Source organism: Sinocyclocheilus anshuiensis, unplaced genomic scaffold, assembly GCF_001515605.1.
Source record: "Sinocyclocheilus anshuiensis isolate Anshui unplaced genomic scaffold, SAMN03320099.WGS_v1.1 scaffold513, whole genome shotgun sequence".
In the NCBI taxonomy this organism is placed as follows: Eukaryota; Metazoa; Chordata; class Actinopteri; order Cypriniformes; family Cyprinidae; genus Sinocyclocheilus; species Sinocyclocheilus anshuiensis.
This window is the reverse complement of record NW_015537972.1, coordinates 1,468,060-1,488,337: the sequence shown is the minus strand read 5'-3', so window position 1 is coordinate 1,488,337 and position 20,278 is coordinate 1,468,060. Positions and strand designations below refer to the sequence as shown.

At 37.3% G+C, this 20,278-nt stretch overlaps 1 protein-coding gene across 3 annotated transcripts in view; it reads right to left on the bottom strand.

The window, feature by feature from the left end:
- Positions 1-2,715: 2,715 nt before the first annotated feature.
- LOC107670538 (forkhead box protein O1-A) overlaps positions 2,716-20,278 on the bottom strand; it is a 38,902-nt gene continuing 21,339 nt past the window's right edge. Inside the window, exons 2-4 of one of the 3 annotated variants that reach the window (XM_016463190.1) lie at positions 5,381-5,572; positions 4,050-5,266; positions 2,716-3,871 (exon numbers count right to left, since the gene is read on the bottom strand). In XM_016463190.1, coding sequence (XP_016318676.1) covers position 3,871; positions 4,050-5,266; positions 5,381-5,572 — 1,410 coding nt within the window. In that variant the 3' untranslated portion in view covers positions 2,716-3,870. Of the gene's footprint in view, positions 3,876-4,049; positions 5,267-5,380; positions 5,573-20,278 lie in introns of all 3 variants that reach the window. The other 2 variants (XM_016463185.1, XM_016463197.1) reach the window with 2 other exon arrangements.

Sequence of the window (20,278 nt, the reverse complement as noted above, 5' to 3'; positions counted from 1 at the left end):
AAAGTGTCTTTCTCTTTATTTATTCCTTCCCTTTCTAGCTTGTACTGATTTAAACAATGCCTGAAACTAGGTATTGCGAGCACTTCCTGTGACTGTTTGCCTCTTTAAGATGAATCGCTTTATGTATTCCCCAATTGTAAGTCGCTTTGGATAAAAGCATCTGGAAAATGACTAAATGTAAATGTAAATGTATTCCAGGTTTGTCACATACCTTTACTGTACTTTTTGGACATTGGTTTTAACATTTCCCACAAGCCATCAAAGCTTCCTTGTGATTGAATAAAGACACAGCCACATTGGATTCTTCTTTTATATAACATAATTTATATACACATGGCTTTTTACAGCGGCAGCATGTTTCTTGTACAGGAATACAAGCACAACATCGGCATAAAGAACAAAATCAGAGTGCTATGGCCTCACATTTCACAAACTGTTTGCTCACTGCTGATGAACTTAAAGAATAAAGATATACATATGTCAGTATTAGCATGTCAGCTTAACAATATAATCTCTCTTATAGATTATTACTTTCTCAACTACATAAACAAATTGCACCTTTAGTTATATCATTTTTTTGATTGTGAATCAAATCATTTCTGCACATAAGTTAAGAAATGTAACAGTTTGTTTCAAAATAGATAATCTTCACTTTTTCATCTCTCTAGGAGAACTCATTACATCTATAGACAATTCATATAGACAAGAGCAATATTTTAATTGATATTTTTTTCATTAGAAATTGGTCCAAACTCCACAATCTGAAGAAAAACGGCTAAGTTTTCTTCAAAATTAGTTTCAATGTTCATTATTAGTTTTTTTTTTCTTTCTCAATTGTTCGGGATTTTTTTTTACAAACTGCTGCTAAATACAATAACAGTGTACAATGTACAAAAAACTGTGCATGTAAATTATCTTCTACTCTAAATATACTTCATATTCTTCAGAACTATGAACTAACATCTTTGACATTAACATGACTCCACAGCTCTATCAAACATGAAATATCAAATATTTTGTCATCGTAAAAACATACTGTAGATGACAATAATCTTAATAATCATTAAAGTACATGGATGTGCATAGGTGGGGTCACCTGCTAAATTCACAAAGCAAATGCATGTTCATGATAATTGGGCACAATGTAATCTGGTTTCTTCTTGGTGAGGCAGTGTGGGTCAGAGGTTAATAATAATATTTTAATGAAGTGAGCTTGTTTAAGTTAACAAATGTTGGGCATTCTTCTCATGACTGAACCTCACTGTGTCCAAACCAGGCGTGGCAAGAAATGTGTCTGTCCATACTAAATAGTGAAAATTATGGCACAGCCAATCATATTTTGTGTTACATATAGAGTTATGTAGAGTGGGATTTTGGACCAATGAGATTTTGCAATGGGTGGGGCTATACAGCAGGAGGCCACAGGAACAGAAACCAAAACACCAACAAGTAACTTGTGGCACATTCCGCCTGGTTAGAAAACAGTGTTAACGTTCTTCAAGAACACCTCTAATAACATTAGGCATTTAATATTTAAAAATTGGCCAATAGTGAGAACTTAATATATCTTAGTTTTCTACAAAGCATTAAAATCTCTTCAGCATTTTTGTATTATAACAGTACTCAAGAAACCATTTTGAGTATTGTCTGAGATATCTGTAATTTTTGCTGGCCAATTTGAAAACTGTTTAAGTCTAGTAGTGCACATGGGTGCAAGGAACCTAAACTGTTGAAATTCTTGGTAAAGGGAACAACAAACTGAAATGACATGTAAATGAAAAACAAAAGTTGAGGCACCACAGACTTTGAAAATCACCACAAACTTATAGAACATATACATCACAGTGCCTGCAGTTTGAGAGAGATGTGAATTAAAATAGAAATATAATACAAGTGTAAATAATACACTGTGACATGATACAACCACAGCACTTTTCCTTCAGCCAAATAATGTTGTCAATGTCTCTACACTTTCTTAAAGGCAGAGAACTGTAGCTTTACTACAGCAACAGATTCAATACAGTGGTACTAGCACTGTAGCTGTAAACTACATTAACCACTGTTAAAGGCTTTGGTGGTGTCCGGCCCAGCGAGAAATTATGAAGAGCAAATACAACAGTTTGTTTATTTATTTTAATTTTGAGGTGGTGTCTTACCCTGGGATTTAGCTCTTATATGGGTCACAACAAAGACAGGCCTAATCTTTGTCGGAACTAACAACTGAAATAAAGTTCTGGATTTTAAAGACCTAAAATCTCTTAGAAAATCGGCTTAGAAAAATTCAAATTCTGGGATCATTTATTTGCCTGCATGTCATTCCAAACCTGTGTGACTTACTTTCTTCCATGACACACAAATGATTTTTGTTTAATAATGTCTTGGCTGCTCTTTTCCATACAATGAAAAAAATGAAAGTATTGGGTCAATTGAAATTTGTCATTTTTCACATAAATCCTCCAAAACAAGCATGGCGCTATAAGATGTGCAAAGAGACACACAAAAACCAATGGTATTTGCCATCAAATGGCAAAGATGAACTATTTTTGTAGTTCAAAAGACTTGACAGACTTTTCATTGCATGAGAAGAAGCAGCCATGATGTCGTTCAAAATGTCACTTTTTGTGTTTCACAGAATAAATAAATTGATTTGGAAAAAAAATAAGTTACTGTATATTTTTAGTAAATTATAAGCTTTTCATTATTGGGTGAACTATTCCTTTAAATAATAATAAAAAAAAAAAATCTCAAACTGAAGCCAATAATAAACAGCAATAAGAATAATTGTGATAATACAAAAGGAAAAAAATCTTCTATATATAATAACCTTCTTATATTTTGACTTTATATGTTTTTGAAATATATTTCATGTATTTACAAGAAATGTGGAAAGATGTATATAATTCAGATGAGAAACACTATTCCATGTAAGCCTGCCAAAATGTAAAATGTCAAGTCCAGTTTCTCTCAGATTTACAAAACAACATTAAATCTGTTGCCCTGATTGTTGATGTCATTGTGTAAACTCTCTGTACACCAGTTAATAGTAACACACTGTTTAGAAATGTAGTACATCTTGCCTACGTCAAATTCTGAGACAGAATGAAAAGTGTTACAAGACAGAAATGAAAGTGTAATGATGTGCTGTATGTTACGCAGTTCAACTGGTCTGCAACAATTTCCCTAACATTTCCAAGGTCATGTTTGTGCAGGGCTATTTCTAAATAAATCTATTTACAGTCATTCCTGCCTACCGCTGTTCCAGTTCTTCTTCCCAATAAGGCCAATAATGGAGTCTCCATGAAGCACAGCATGAATGTGTTACTCTCAGCAAAAATTGCAGTAGGGTTTTGAACTGACAACACAACAATGAATGAGCTATTACCTTCGGAGTCACTTTTCTGAGGTGTATCGAATAAACTTGAGGTGTGCTGCCTTGTGTTGGATTTGATGGTTATACCTTATCACAGTTTGCCCTTAATGGAAATGCGGCTGTAAAATCATTACTGAAAATTGGTGTGGACATTGGTAAGTTTGTGTTGCAGCAGATGTAAGGGCCTCAGGTTTTCGTTGCCCTGATTTGACGACTAATTCTCTACAGCAAGAAGAAGGCAGCATAATAAAGCTTGTCAATTTGGCTATGGAGCACAGGCACCTGGTTTGGCACTTAGTTTGAACGTGAGTCCCAATGTCTGAGGAAAATATCCTTGCAATTTAGCTCTGTACTGAGCCAGTGTGCTTGGCAGTGTGAGGTCGTATCTCAGCCGCCTCTGCTGAAGAACGCGAAAGAATAATGGGGGCTACGTTCCCTGATGAAGGGTTTGGATGTGTGTGGACAGCCGCTCTGTGCTGCTGTTTTCCAGTTGAGTTTTTTTTACCTGTAAAAATAAGAATAAAAACGTCAAAGAAGCCACTTCACATATCATCTACACAAGTCAAAGTGTGTACAAACGTGTGTTTTAACCACTACTCAAAAAGTCATTTTGAAAAGTTACCGAGCTTCAGATACTGTTGGGGTGTTAAAATATTATACTTTAAATAAAAATAGCTCCTACCCAGACACCCAGCTGTGGGTGGTGGTCTTTACATTGTGAGGTGGGAACCCCTGCTGGGTGGCCATGGGGTCAAAGTTGAAGTCCAGCGATTCTCCGTCCATGAGCGTATCATGCAAGATGGACTCAACATCGCATTCAAATCGCTCCACAGGCATCCCGTCCAGATCACTGGGCAGCTTCTCCAGGTGTTGCTGTTGCGGGTGGGGCATCATCCCTGGGCTGCGCCCATATCCGTTGCTGTTGACAATGCAGTAAGGAGGAAGCCCACCTCCAAGATGACTGGAGCCTCCATACTGCATCTGCATGGCTGACTTGACGCTTCCCAAGCGTCCACCAGCACTGCTGTGACCAATTCTGGTCAGAGGGTGCAACGATCGCCCATTCAATGCCAAAGATGTGGTTTGTCCATGCATATTGTGTGGATGAGAGAGGGCATGGCTGTGGGATGCTCCACCTCCCATAAGTTCATTCCGCCCACTATTGTAGGGCGGCAACATACATCCACTGCCTCCAGCTGACTGGGAGACGACGGTGTCCACTGAGGGCATGAGCTCTCCAGGCTCTCCATCAGATGTAAGAAGCTCCTTCAGCAGGCCTGCTGTGCAGTTAAACTGGCCCATAGTTCCTGGGCTAGCAACAAAACTGGGCTTGCTTTCTGGCAGAGGCTGCATCGGCATGGGGGACATGCTGCCCATTCCTCCCTGGCCGTAAAGACACTTACGATAGTCTTGTTGGGTCTGCTGGTTGACCGCAGCCAGACCTTGGGAACTGTAGTGGGAGTAACCAGGGCTGGCCTGCATGAGTGAAGAGGGCGAGGACTGGTTGGATCCTGACCCAGGTCCTCCTGTGGACCCCACCGATTGGTTCTTAGGTGAGAGCAAGTTGAGGTTATCCAGAAGGTTCTCCATCACATTCTCAGAGCCACTGTGACCCAGAGAACCAGTCATTTCAGACAAGCTGGGGAGAGTGGAGGTCATTTTGGCACCTGACCCAGGGCCTGGGTAGACCATGTGGACATCAGAGTCGCCAAGTTCGTCATCAATAAAGGGCGAGAGACGGCCGCTCAGTGTGCTGGCATTGGAGCTGGTGCGGGGACGGAAAGCCGTCCAGGCGTCAAAGTCATCATTGCTGTGGGAGTTCGGACTGCCTGGCCACTTGCCATACTGAGAGCCTGGGCTATCTGCGGCCCCCTCGGGACCACCCTGAAGAGCCAGCTATAAAGTTAGAGATGAACGAAACAACTTGTAAGAAAAATAACTGTATGTACAAATGTATAATGTGTACTGTTTATGGAAGAGAATGCAGCAGGTCTAGTGTGGAACTCTTACCTTTTTTTTTGCTGCTCGTCCTCTGCTCTTGGCAAACTTGCTGTTGTTGTCCATGGAGGCAGCCCGGCGTCGAGGTGACTTGCCACTTTTACCGCCTTCAGGGTTGAGCATCCACCAAGAGCTCTTACCTGTCCCCTCATTCTGCACTCGGATAAACCTGCTATGTAGGGACAGGTTGTGTCTGATTGAGTTCTGTGGGAGAGAGAGAGACAGCAAGGAGAAAAAAGTGTGAGCGTTATGTTGTTAGTTTGCCTTGTTCCCGTAAATTCCCCTCTGACGGTAAATCAGCAGAGTGCAAATCCACACAGCAGCTGTTTTCTATTAAAGACTTTTTTTTTCACCTCCACTTTCGTCCACTCACCATATCCTTCACCTATATGCATCATTTTCTGTCATTCAAAGGAGACTTGAGGACAGTTTTCCTTGAACACTGGCCATTCTTATAAACATATTCTTGCAAATATTTACAAATTGCTCTCAGTGGTCTATTCAAACAGAACGAGAGAGTGCCTTTGATGTTTTGCTGTGAATCATGAAAACATAATTCTATATTTAGTGACAAAGGACATTCCTAATCCTCAAATTCAGAGCTCTGACTATTATCAATGATACATCTTGATGAACCTCTGCCTTCAAAAGTGGATGAACTGATTTATTTGAAGGTATTAAAGATGACATGTGCCCTCATAGTTTTAAGTGCAGACGCAACTATGAGTAAGCCATTCGTAAGTTGATTTACCAAAAGTGCATAAACACTGTGACGTTTTCAGAACATTGCTTTGTTTGAGTGGCTTGGCCTGTCAGCTTCTGCCCTCAACCAATGACACTTTATAGTGTTACTTTATAGGAGCGCAAAAATTATAAAAGAAAAATAAGTTAAAAAATGCACTGCCACACGGTCTGACTTAATTAGCAACATATCACTTAAATAGCAACCTTTCTTAATGACCAACCAAAACAGCCATTTCTGTGCTTGTTATTCTATTCTTGCCAATGAATAGTTGTGGCACTATTGCACATATAGTGTAGTAAAAAATGATGTACTTTCTTTCACTCTGATGAGCTCACATTCCATAATATCTGGCAAACACAGGTAAACATTCAGCCTGGCATAGATGCATTACCTATGTTGTCATGGTAATCTCAATCATTAGGACTATTTTCCCTAGAGAGGTGGAAAATGGGGGATTTTTGAAATGTCTGAAATGCCTCCTGTGTCTAATTTAGAGTTGTTAATGGATAGTTACAGGATGTGATGGCAGCTTAAGATGGTCTTTGTGGTTGTTTGTGAACTAAAAGGCTTCATGAAGCACATGCAGAGACACATTTATTCATTTATTTATTCATTTATTTATTTATTTTTGGAAAATCTAGCCCATAAATCCTACTTGCTCAAAAGAAACAGATCTGGAAAGATCGAATGCAATTCACATAAACAATAACCTATGTGTTCTTTCTTATTCTGAAATAAAATAATTTTTAATCAAATCAAATCAGTCGTAATCCTAGTGAGGTTGCATCTGTCCTATCTTTCTGAGAGTCCTCCTCAGCATTAAACTCTAAAACGAGACAGTCTAGCAAGTCTTCTGGCTACGCCATTAAAGTTTCCACCTCCGTGGTCACAGCACAGAAATAATATTGACAATTTTAATAATCAATCAATAAAAAAGTTGTAAAAATTAAACTTATTTTATAATAGTCTCATGTCTCAATGTCTCATTTTAATTTGTACTAAAATAACTAAAACTAAAACTGAAATAAAAAAGAATAAAAACTACAGACATAAAAATTCACTTTCTATTAATGCAATACAGCAAATGACAACCATCTGTGGTTTTCCAGTGGTTTACATCATGAGCAGTTTAGCATTATGTAATTAATTAACAACAACAAACATAATCCTTACATCTCCAATAGCTTTTTTTTTTTTTTTGCATTTGATAATGATATTGGACAAGCTCAGTGCTGACTCATTTTCTAATTCCTTTTCATGAACTGTAATGTGTAGTGGAGGATTATGGGTGACTGGAGGACGCAAAGGATACACTTGATGCATCATTTAAAATACAAATAACAAAGGACGTGAAAAGAAGGCTGCCTCCAAAGGATCTTTCAAATTGACATGATCTTCAATGGAGCTTGATGAGGTGTCAGCCTAGATATACAACCTTACTAGGATGCAGCCTTTACATTAAGAAACACCCAAGTCAGTGTGGTGTAACCAACATGCAGGAAGCCATTTTCTTGTCATGTGACAAGAAAGGAAATTATATCACAGAAAGAAGCCCCGCACACACTTTTGTTCCATTTTTAAAACTATCACATATGTTGACCTTTTTAAGTTCAAATAGTCAAATGGAGTAACCTTGGGAATAAAAAAAAAAACAGATGCACACACACTTGATGTTTTTTTTAAAACGTCAAGATAGGTCAACTACTTTTTACTTCACATTCAAGTACTTTTTAATGCATGGCTTAACCACTTTACTTTTTTTTTTTTTATTATTATGCAAATATTTCCACATAGTGACCTAGATATGTGGGGGCGTGTTAGAACGAGCCGTTTTAGGGGGGCGTGGCAGAGTCTTAACTTTGATAAAGAATATCTCTTTGGTTTTGAGACTTTAGTCTTTGCAACTTCAGGGATCTTATCTATTCACGAACAGCTTGTAACACTCCAAAGAGAAAGGAAAACTTGAAATCGCATCATATGACCCCTTTAAAATCAAAAATGGTATAAAACTTTTTAAAAAATGCATGAAAACAACTAGACACCCAGAAATTGAAATAAAGCCAGCCAATTGGAAACACCTCTCACCATTCTTGTGGGCAGTATGCATCACATGGCACAAAAAGGGGAAATTATCAGAATAACTACAAATAACATCGTATGATGACGTACATTATGTGAGTTAGCATTTACAGAGCGAAGCAAAATCTAAAAATCAAATGAATCAAAATAATTCAGAGCTAAGCATGCATGAATCCAAAGCAGAACAATACCAACTGAAGTAATTTCGCTCTGCTAACTAAAACTGTCTATCTGGCTCAAATTTTGAACAGAAAACTGCAGAACTGAAAACAGCGTCACTACTTTAAAACACAACTTTGCATGTCATGTGAAATATCTCTTCGCCAGTCCGCAAATATGTATAGCGTGACAAATTTAACCACAACCACATTAGAAGAAGATTCACCGATGGATATATGGAGAGGTTTGGGAGAATGGGAGTCCTGGGGAATACCAGGATAGGACTCGGCATTCTGAGTGGGAACAGTCTGGCAGAGCAGTATGTTTGGATGTGGCTCAAAACTCTTCCACTTCCTGTTGAGTGTTATCAAAGTGTTTGTGCACTAGCGGTGAACTATTGAAAAAGGAGTTCCTTCTCTGATGCTACCTATGAACGATGACAAACCGGAGCTATGAGAGAGTCCATTTATCCTGTTTGACTGCTGCACTGTATGTTTGTGTCCTCTAAATAGCACAAGCCAACTGAGTTCCTCCAAACCGCAGTTGAATTTGTCCCTAAAAGTATGAGAACAAACGGCCAGAAAACGATATCAAAGCGTATTAATCCTGTGTGCACGTCTGCGGCTTCCTTCCCGATTGACACATTTTTAGCCTGTTTTGACAATAGTTGATGTATTAGTGGTGGCAGAACACAGGAACTTCGACATTCCAACTAATCACTGTGTTCAAAGTTCAAACATAATCACAGCTAGCCCGCTAATACCCTATCTCTTCTGGAACTACAGTGTCCCAATCCACATTCCTGTCTGTGGATACTAAACCCCAAACATAACTCTTGTTGTGTGAAGATCTAAATCTAATAATAATAATAATATTCGCAACAATACTGCCATTCCACAAATACCACAACAGTACACACAATGAGATGGCATTATATAAAACTGAGCAATTTCTAGAATGTTATGATCAAGAACACAATGTGTCATCTATGCAACTGAATCATGTCATTATATTTTCCTACAGTGAAAATGTGGTATAATGTGCTGTGCTAAAAAATGTCCACATTTCAGTCATTTCATATGGCTATATATATTTTAATCAATCTACCTTTATTACAGTAACTGTAGAGTCATAAATGTAAAAATAAACTAATTAATAAATAAAATTAATTTGGAATAAATTATTGTATGGTGTCCACAATACCACAGTTGTTACAGTTATACTATAATAAAATTGTAGTAACATGGTACACTCTTAAAAATAAAGGTGCTTCACGATGCCATAGAATAACCTTTTTGTCTAAATGGTTCCATAAAGAACCTTTAACATCTGAAGAACCTTTCTGTTTCACAAAAGGTTCTTTGTGGTGAAAGAAGGTTCTTCAGATTAAGGTAAGAAAGGTAAAGAAAGAGATGGTTCTTTAAAGAACCTTTGACTGAATGGTTCTTTGTGGAACCAAAAATGGTTCTTCTATGGCATCGCTTGAAGAACCTTTTGAAGCACCTTTATTTTTAAGAGTGTATTATGCTGTATTCCATTCAAAGTAGGATATTCTTATTTGGTATCAGTGACTTAAATCAATATAAAATATAAAATGGCAATATTTGTTTTGCATGTGCATGATTATTAACAAACAAGAGAAGATTGTTTACTGTGTTTAACAGTCCAATTGAGCCACACTTCCGCAGATCACTTGCTTACTGAACTTACTCTTCTCATGGCATTGGAAACAAGTTATTATCAAAATACCAAATCTGCTCTTCTCATAAAACAAAATTGCTTGACGATTGCTGGCTGTCAAAGTCAGTTACATGCATTACATTTATATATTATTTTTTATTAGGTTATACATCACTTTCTAGATGAGCTGAGCATAACAATTTCCACAACTTTCCCTTAGCTTTTTAAGATGTATTTAAGATTTATTAGTTACAGATTATTAGATTAGGCCTGAAAAAAAGTCAAGAAAATAAAAAATGTTAAATTCCCTGATAATTCCAGGTTGTCCATAATCGTGCAAACCCTGACAAATATGTCATACTCATATTGCATACTCAAAGAGTTATTTTCACATACACACGATTTGAAGCCCCTGTTGCAGGAACAATGAAGAAAGTCAACAGCAAGAGCCAAACACCAGGAAGTGACCACATGAAAGAGGACTGTCACGGGAAGCTGGCCTCACTTCCTGTCTTTCAGGAAGCAGTGGTTGTGTATTTGAGCCTCTGAGTTTGTGTGTGTGTGTGTGTGTGGAACGGACTGGAATGCCAGGCCACAGAGCCAAGCTGGGGGTGGAGAGAGAGCTGCCCTACTGCACTCCTCCTCTGGCAGACTTCTGTTTGGCACCAGATCCAGCCGCAGTCATTCTCACTCCAGAGAGAATAAACAAAGCCCTACAGACCACAGATACAAACCCAAGAGCTCAACTACAGCCAAAGCAGTGCCCACTCCATTGCCCCCTTAAATAATGGACATCTAGACATCAAATATGCCTTAAAATGTCTCTGTAAAACACGACCCCATGGCCTGATAACTAAAAATCTTACAGAGAGCATAAATCTTTAAAGGAATACAGCAGCTTTAAAGGAATATTCCAGGTTATTTATAACAAAAGTACTCCACATGTAGCATCTGATAGCATGCCATGCATGCGATACATTAGGGTGAAATTAAGGTGAAAATAACTTAAATATAGCATATGTAAGTATGCATACTCTACCCAAGTATATGAACTCAAATTCTTTGATTTTTATGTGTCATTACATTTAGAAATATGCTTCATCATAATTTATAATGCAGCGCAAGTACGCATCAGTGTTGCCACAAGGGGCAATATTGTGGGCATTAGCTTGAAAAACATGGTTGTCACGAATCCTGTCCATGGACTCCCGTTCGATCTTCCGTTACATTGACTCTCACACTACACAAACTGTTGCATGTCATCCCGGACTACATATCCCATCATCCATTGCACTGATTGCACACAGCTGTAACCAATCACACACCCACTATATTACCCCCACTCAGATCCTTTTCAAACTGCCGAGTATTGTTTGCGTATATCGCTCTCCTAGTGGTAGCACATTACGGAGACAGTTTCCTTCCCTAGTTTCTAGTCCTTAGTTCCTAGTCATAGTCTTGTCTTGCCTGCTTTCCCGTGTTACCTGATTATTGCCTGTTTATCTTGGCTTACTCCTTTGCCTTTCTGTTTCGGACTGTGTTTGCACCTCGCCTGGATTATTGCTCGTGTTATTGGATTTCCCCTCGTCAAGCCCTCTGGATAACGTTCACTGTCGACTGACTCACGCCTTCCTTTGGATATTCTTTTGTCTTGCCTGTAATGTACCTGCTTGCCACTGTCTGACCCATGCCTTTTTTATGACCACATCTCTGTCTAATAAAGCTTGCAAATGGATCTGCATGTCTCTCGTCTCGTTCGCCCCGTTACAATGGTTTAATGACATGACATTTATTTTTCTTTGTCCTGAGCAATTCATTTATTCAGAAATACCTTAATTTAATTCATATATACAATAACTTCATATATACACTTCTTCTATGATTAACACAAACCCAGAAATTATTACCTTGAAAAATATATTTCACTTTCATTTTATTCAATTATTTTTTTTAAATAATGTTGAAATTACAAATGTAAGGACAATAAGTATATAATTTTACATTTATAAAATTAAAATGAAACCATTATAATTAGTGATAGCACAATGAGACACCAACAGTAAACTGGTGCCATATTTAACTTTTTATGCAATCCATGTGGCTTGCCCTGTTTTTGACAACAGTACAATTTTTGATTTTGAACTTCGCTTTTATGTGTTCAGTGCAGACATGTGTATGGCGTTAATTGTCATTGTAACAACTAAACCAATAATGGAAAAGAGAAAATAGCTTCAAATATTTTGATTAAACTTTGATTTTATATAAATTTTCAAATTTTCTTATGGACAATTTTGGTCCATAAGTGTAGTTACTGCATTTTGCCTTTAAAGCACAGCATGGATCAAGTCAGTTAAACAGTTGACATGTTTATAACTAGCCAACTGAATAATATAGCGCAGGTATTTCAAAGTAACTCTATCACCCCCTTGAGTACTGACATTGGATTCTGCCAAGTACGGATGCTTGCAATATGCTGACCAAGCATTCGTGTCTGCATACTTGCATAAAGTATATTCCTGGTCTGGATTGGTCAGTGTGGTCGTATATGTCTATTTGAGTATACATTAAAATGTTAGTGATTTTACGTGACACACTTAACATACACTAGTGTGTGTATTTGAGTGAGTGTGCGTGCCACTGTAAGCTGCACAGGCAGATGGAGGTCATGTGTTCAGGGCAGTCCACAAGCCAAGGACACAGAGTTCCATTTCTATTTCTCTCCCTCCTTACTTCAATCCCTTCCTCCAAGGAGCCTGAAAGGCCACACTGTTCTGTGACTGCGACCCCTCCTTCCCCCTCTCATTCCATCTCTAAGCATCCAAGATTTACTAAAGGCATCAGCATTGGGAATCAAAATCCAGTTCTTTATCAGAACTACGGATGTGCAAACAACATTAAAACAATGAAATTTCAGAACTGATTAGAAGGTGGGTTGCCTGAACAATTAGTTGATTAATCAGCCTTAACTCAAAGTCTCTTTTAATTGGGCTGGTTTGGGGTATACAGTAGATGTTTCTTAAGTGGCGTTTAGATGCGTTTTTTTGTATTCAAAAACAGCTAGACTGAGAAAAAAGGAATGGAACTGAATGCACTGGTTTTTAAACAATTTTTAAATTAGACTATTAATGCATGAATGCAATGCCTGTGGTGGGTTGCTCAAAAGATGCACAAAGATGACCAAATAATGTGTATTGTCGCGGTGCTTTAAGCCATGGTCACACTAGACTTTGAGCATACAACATTTCTTTGGAGAAAGCAACGAACAAGACATGATGTCACAATCTGTAGCACCGTTTAAATCAACTTAAAACAAATAAAAATAATACTAAAATGTCAAAACATAGGATCTATTAGATTTCCGTGGGCTTTATTGTTTATGTTCTTTTAATTTAGAGGTCATGACCTATTGATTTTCTACTGGTCACACGTCTTCACGTGATACGAATTTGCAGGTCAGAGTTCACCACACTTGAACTTTGGAATACATATATAAACCATTTAAAAACTAAATGATTTTAACTAAACAAACAAACAAATAAAAAAAAAATTATCTAAAGAAATTACTGAAATAAAATAAATAATCTAAATAAATTCTAAACAGAACACTGGTTCAACCAAATTATTTACATGATGGAGCAATGTACTAAAGTTGGCGAATCAGCATAATTTCAAAATAAATTGTGTTTTAGCTGATTTGTGAGTTTGCAGTCTGATTTCAATGTGATGACAGAACCTGTAGGCCTGCAGAAGCAAGGAACAACTTCCAAAGCAGAACTAAAATGCCACTATAATTGTCCTATGTGCTTTAAAATGGAAAACTCCCCAGGAAAAGACAGCAAAAAGGATGCTGTTATGACTCAGATGTAGCCACATGTGAGAGCTTCTCTTCTGGTTAAAATACACAAAAGACAATTTCCAGCCTGCTCTAGATAATCAGACGTCAAAAAGACTAAAAAACAAATAACACCAATGTGTGATGACATAACCTCATTCCTACAGGATTTCAAAGCAGTTTTATGCAGTCGTGGGGCCGCAAAAGGTTACAACATATGAAGTTGTGCTCCTCACAACGGCCAGCATAAAATGAGGGTCTAATTATGCATTCATTTTCAGCGTTGGCCTCGTGTTGGGTCATGTCTGGTGTAGACAGCGCTGCTTTCTGCTGACAGACGTCAAGAATGTGTGAGTGTGGTTAGCAGGAGACAGAGAGAGCGCCCAGACCTGTCATTAGCTCATCACTAGCTCAGCAGGTCTCACACGTACTAAGTATAACCCAAGCCCCAGAACTGAAGCAGTCAGGTGGAACCAAACCCAAATGCTCCAAAGAAGAAAAACTGGAAGTTTAGCATTATGATCAAAATCAAGTATTGTTACATCATAATAAATAAAGGTACTTTTGTGGGGAATTCCATGGAAAAAAATGGCTTCTGTATTTATTACTCACTTGCTAACGCATCATTTTGGATAATCCAACATATTAAATACTTTACAAACAGATGGTAATCTCATTTCATTTGACTTAAAAAAATAAAAATAAAAATAACAGTGTCATTACAAAAATTAGCTCGTGCCTTTCAGGGGATGTCATGTCTACCATGACCACTAATATGCTAATATGATGTGTTAAGATTTCACAAATACTGTAACTTTGTATACAACTTTCATGTTCAATTATTGTTGTTCTACGTCCCCAACTAGACATGAGACTATTCGATGACTGTTTTTGTCATGTTGTTCAGTTGCTCAGTTCTTGAGTATGCATCACACTGTTCTGATTTGTAATAAAAAACATTTATTTTTTTGTCATAATAACCTTTAGTCAAGGTAGATGTTTTTTTGTCATAATAACCTTTAGTCAAGGTAGATATAATTTGTCAGACACAAATTAAAATGTACTTTTATAGTGTAGTGTATGTATACATTTAAGTTTTTTTTAAAGCAAATATTGATATATGTGATTAATTGTGATTAATTCGATTAATTACTCACCATATCATGTAAATATGATATGATTAAAATGTTTCATCGATTGACAGTTTTGCTTCTTATGCAACCATTAGGCAGCACATCAGGGAATTCCCTGAGCTGGCAACAAGACTGGAAACTTAAAAACAATGTCCGTGCCAAGTTCTGTCCATTTTAAAATTATCGTTCAGCTGTTTGGCGTTTTATTCATTTCTCCCCAGACAAACCTGCGAAGCAGTCGATGCCAGTGGTTCATATTATCGGCTGAAACGGGGCACAGGGTTTGCCTTTGAACAGCGCGAATATGCAGTCGCACGGAGATTATAAAGAGACAGGAGATAAGACACCCACACGAGTATATCTCTGTACTCAGCAGAGAAGGAGACATTGATTTATTGCCACATAAAAGTGAACACACAAACTCTTTCTTCCTGCCATGCATACATACACGTAGAGAGATTCAGAAGAGCAGAAATTCCAGTCAATTTTTGTTCTTTCTCTATCCTTACACAGAAACACAGGTGCAAATGTTTTCTAGCGTGCCAAGTCAGGTCAGTATGAGTGTCAGGTGTTCAGCACTAACAAGGAAACAATCTTCTCTTAGATTTGCACTATATGCAGGCATACTGTGCTCGCCACTTCCTGTTGCGCACTTCCTGTAAATTCTGTCAGTATAGCATGCTGAAGCTGAAGAAGAATAAATAATTGAAATGAAAATTCACACCTGATAATCAAAATCTTTAGCAATTGGGCTGCATATCGCCAGCTTCCTGACAACATGGTACGACTGTACAATTAATCAAACAAAGTGAAGATTATCAATGGTAATTTATCAGTGTCAAAGGAATTATTCTGAATTCACTTGGCATCAATGCAACAATATCCATACAGAATGTACGTACTAGACTGCAGTGGTTTTCGTGCAAATCAGAATGGTAAAAATGCAGTAACCTACTCAAGCATGTCTTTGTTTTCTATCACTGACACGCTATACCAGAAATTTTTAAAATTTCTCTACTCAAATAAAAAATATTAGTATTTTTTTTTTTTAAATACTAATATTTTACCAGTTTTTTTTTTTTTTTTACTTTATTTCCAGTTATTTTAATAATTTATTTTGGAAATGACAAGGCAAATGCCCATTATGTAATTTTTAAACAAAAAGCTGTCTTATAATATCACATTTACTATTTTCTCTCTCTCTCTCTTACACACACACACACACACACACATGCACACACACACACACTATATATATATATATATATAATATTTATTTATTATATTTTTTTTTTTTTATTTAAGGGGGTCCTTGGCAAGAAGAAAGTGTCTTTTATGGGGGTCTTTGGCACCAAAAATCCCTACTCAATGCAACTTCTACAGTACAGTTCTATGACATAGTAAAACAGGAAGTTCATTACTTATGGAAACCACCAAAGTCCAAAAATGATCTGAAGTATTTTTGCTTAAGCACTTTTATTACTTCTACAATAGTGAAAGTATTCCACTAAAGATTACTGAAGATAAATATTCAGAAAGGGGTGAAATGTTCAAAGCCTTTCAGAATAGGACACTAAACCAGTTTGGAGTGATAGTTGCCAAGCCCTTCGTGACTGACTCTGGCCTGAATGTGTGTCTGTGGGGCCGCCTGACTCGCGGGATCAGAATGTTTCCCAAATCAGAACCAGCTCCAACCAAGTTCTCGCCAGGCCTCTAGTCTGTCTCTCTGTTTCGGATTCCACTCTGGGGAAATGAAATATTGGACTCCAGCTGAACTCAATACATCCAGTCAATAGCGGAACACAAGACTTCAGTGTGGGCTCATTTTCCTTCCAAATAAAGATCTGTAATCCTGGATCATGCTGGTGTAAGAGAACCGATTTAGCGTCTGATTTCCTCCAGGTTGGTCTAATCTTATTTAGTGTGCTTATAAATACAAACTATCCCTGAATCGATCGGCCTTCAAGGCATTCTGAACTTAAATACATTGACCACACCTGTTGCTGCTACACTTTGGCCTAGTGATGTAGTCAAATCCTGGGCTGCTCATAAGGAAAAGCATGCTAAGAAAATCTTAATAACTATTCCAGCATTTATGTGCACATTAGACAGTTGTGTCTTCTCAAGCCTGTGTTGATTTCCGAGCTTGTGTTTGCACTTTGATAAGCTATCTTAGCCAACAGGGCACAATCACGGTAATACGCACTGGCCTACTTTTGAAAGTCAATAGAGGAGCTCTTAAACAGCCTGCAAGGGAGAGGCGGATGGGGAAATGTGACGCGCCTGGCGTCCTGTTGTATTTACATATCTGCTTTCATTAAAAACCATCCACAGAGGCGGAAATGACAATTGTCATTACAATCCTCACATACCTGGCAACCGCAATGTGTTGCCAAGGAAAGGCAGCAAAGGAAACGTGACAGTTCAAGAGGAAATCCCTGAACAGAAGGTGGACCTCTGAATAAAGTGGTGCAAAAATGAACCAGCATGATTTTGTGGTTTGGGCAGTTGGGTGTAATGTTCTTATTGACTATTAAACTATATTAAAGAATACAAATTTCAGGCATGTGATAAGCTAAGGACATAAATAAAATATTAATGTAATAAAAATAAAATTTATAAAATTAATATGACAAAATAATATTTTACATTTCATTATTATTTAAATGATAATTAAATAAATAACTAAAGAACTAGGGCTGGGTAAAAAATATCGATATCTCGATATTAATCGATTCTCTTTTTTACGGAACGATATAGATTCTTAAATCCCAAGAATCGATTAGTGGAGCCTGTTTTCAGTTAATGGACGGAACATTGAAGGGCATTGATTGTGCTTTGGTGCTTTTAATATGAAACAAAGTCTCAGGTTTCAATTTATGTTCATTGTACTGCAGTATTCAAACAATAAATGCCGTTTTGGCGCTGTTTAATGTGGAGTGACAGATCGCTGTAGCGCCTCAGCAGCGCGAGGCGTCTCCTCCACATTAATACAAGTTTCAACACAAAATAATCATGACTAAATATCCGAAGGTAAGTTAAAAGAAAGAGTACAACTTTACAATCTGCATCCTGTCTCATGTAATCGCTCAATTAGTGTTTCAGCCACGCAAAGACGTCAATATAACGTCTTGTAAACAGTGTCACGTAACGTCACATTTACCTCAGAAACAAACATATTCGGTGACCATAAACTCATTATTCGGATAGAAAAATAAACTGTAGAGAGGGTTATTTTGCTAAATATATGCGCCACATAACATATTCATTATAATTTTACTGTTCTAATGTTTAATTTATGTTTGAATAAATCCATCATTTTTTTATGACAGCCACCATTTAAATTTTTATATTTAAAAAAAACCCAGAATTGAAGTAGAAATATTATTATGTAATTGTAACTTTTTTATTTTAAAAACTTCATTGTGTAATTTTAACAGTTGTATGCTATAGGTTACAAATCATTTAATTTTAACCTTCACTATTATATTAATGTAGTACCAACTGACTGTATATTTTACAGCATTTAGTTGAGTTTTTTTTTCCTTGAGAAAATTTGGCAAGTACTGTACCTGATATATATCCAAAATAATCGATATTGAATCGAATCGAAAGCTTGTGAATGAGAATCGAATCGAATCGTGAAATTTGTGTCAAAACCCAGCCCTATAAAGAACAGAGAAATATAATATTATTATTATAAATAGTATAATACATTACTCTAACAAGAATTTATTAATACTACTACTACTACAAATAATAATAATAATAATTTTGCTGACAACATTGCAATAATTTCAATGCACTTTTTGACCCTGGAATGCATTTTTTTGACAGTTACCATTTAGACATGACTCTTTTTTCTTTTCCGAGTCCTCTCTTTTGACCCGTTTTTCTCTCAGTGTCATCTAGAAACACGCCACTCTGACACAACATCGGCTCATGAGCCAGCTGATCACACACTCGTGCTGCCATGGCTGGCCATCACAAAAGAAAACCTGTGTCACGCGATGATGTCAGCTCCTAGTAATTGAATTATGGGCAAGGAGAAGCTAGTAGACAGAGCTCCCAGTGTGCAACTCCTCAATCCAATTTTCTCTTATGTGAGGGGGCTCCTCGCTGCTGTGCTTCATTTTTCTAGGAAGAAACCTAGTTTTTGCTGGTATCCATGAAATAACCCTCCTTCTACTTAATTACCAACATTCTGATGCAAAATTAAAATTGAGTAAATTGATGATAACTTTGAACTTTAAGACAACTGAACTTTATGACAGTCTGACCCTCAGTCTGATATGAATGACGTGACTGATTCAAATGAAAGATGTTCTCATTTTTTACTTGATTTGAGGACACCTATATTTTTCCCTTTAGAACTCCATCTCTGCTTCCCAATCCACGTACTTCCATATAAAATGAAAAGCCGAAGAGTATATCATCTGAATCCCTTCCCTGAGTGTAGCATTTAGCTTGATCATGTACTCTCACATATGTAATATTTGAGTTAAAGAGTTTTGATGTGTTGTGTGAAAAGACAGAGCAGTCTGTCATGACTGAAGGGTTGCTGGCTATTTTCTTTCCTAACATCTGCAAAAAGATTCTGGGTACACACAACCCAGACAATATCAGTCAGCTAGCTTAGCTGAGCATTAGCCAAGCACTTTATGCGCTTGCCAAAGGGCACTTCTTCAGTATTTGAGAGCAAACTCCCACTAGCATACACCACAGTGGTTTCCTAAGGCAGTCCTTTAGTGTTATGCAAACTAGTAACTAATTTGTTTTTGCATAAAGCTTCTTCATGCTCCAGGTTTTACAGCTTAACCTATTAAGAAGAGAGTTGGACTCGTAATCCAAACGTTGCGGGTTCCTTTGGATGGGATAAATGCAGAGCACTAATTCTGAGTATGGGTCACCATACTTGGCCACATGTCACTTCACTTAGCCTGCAAAGACAAAATACCCACGGCAGGTAGAGTCTTAAATATATCTGGATTCTTTATCAGGGTTGGAACAAAGAAAGATTGGTTCTTAGGATGATTAAAACCACATATATCCAAAATGGACTAGTCTATAAACAACTGTTCAACTTTGCTAACTACAGATGATTATTTTTAGACTGTTATCATAGCATGCTAACAACCTTTTGAGAGGTTGTCTTTTAATTAATCCATTTTAAACCACCACTACTAAAAACATTCCCTGTGAAGAAGGGCACTTCAATGTATTGAATGTATTCTATAAATCTTAGAAACATATTTTTGAAAAACGGTACTTGCACGATGTTA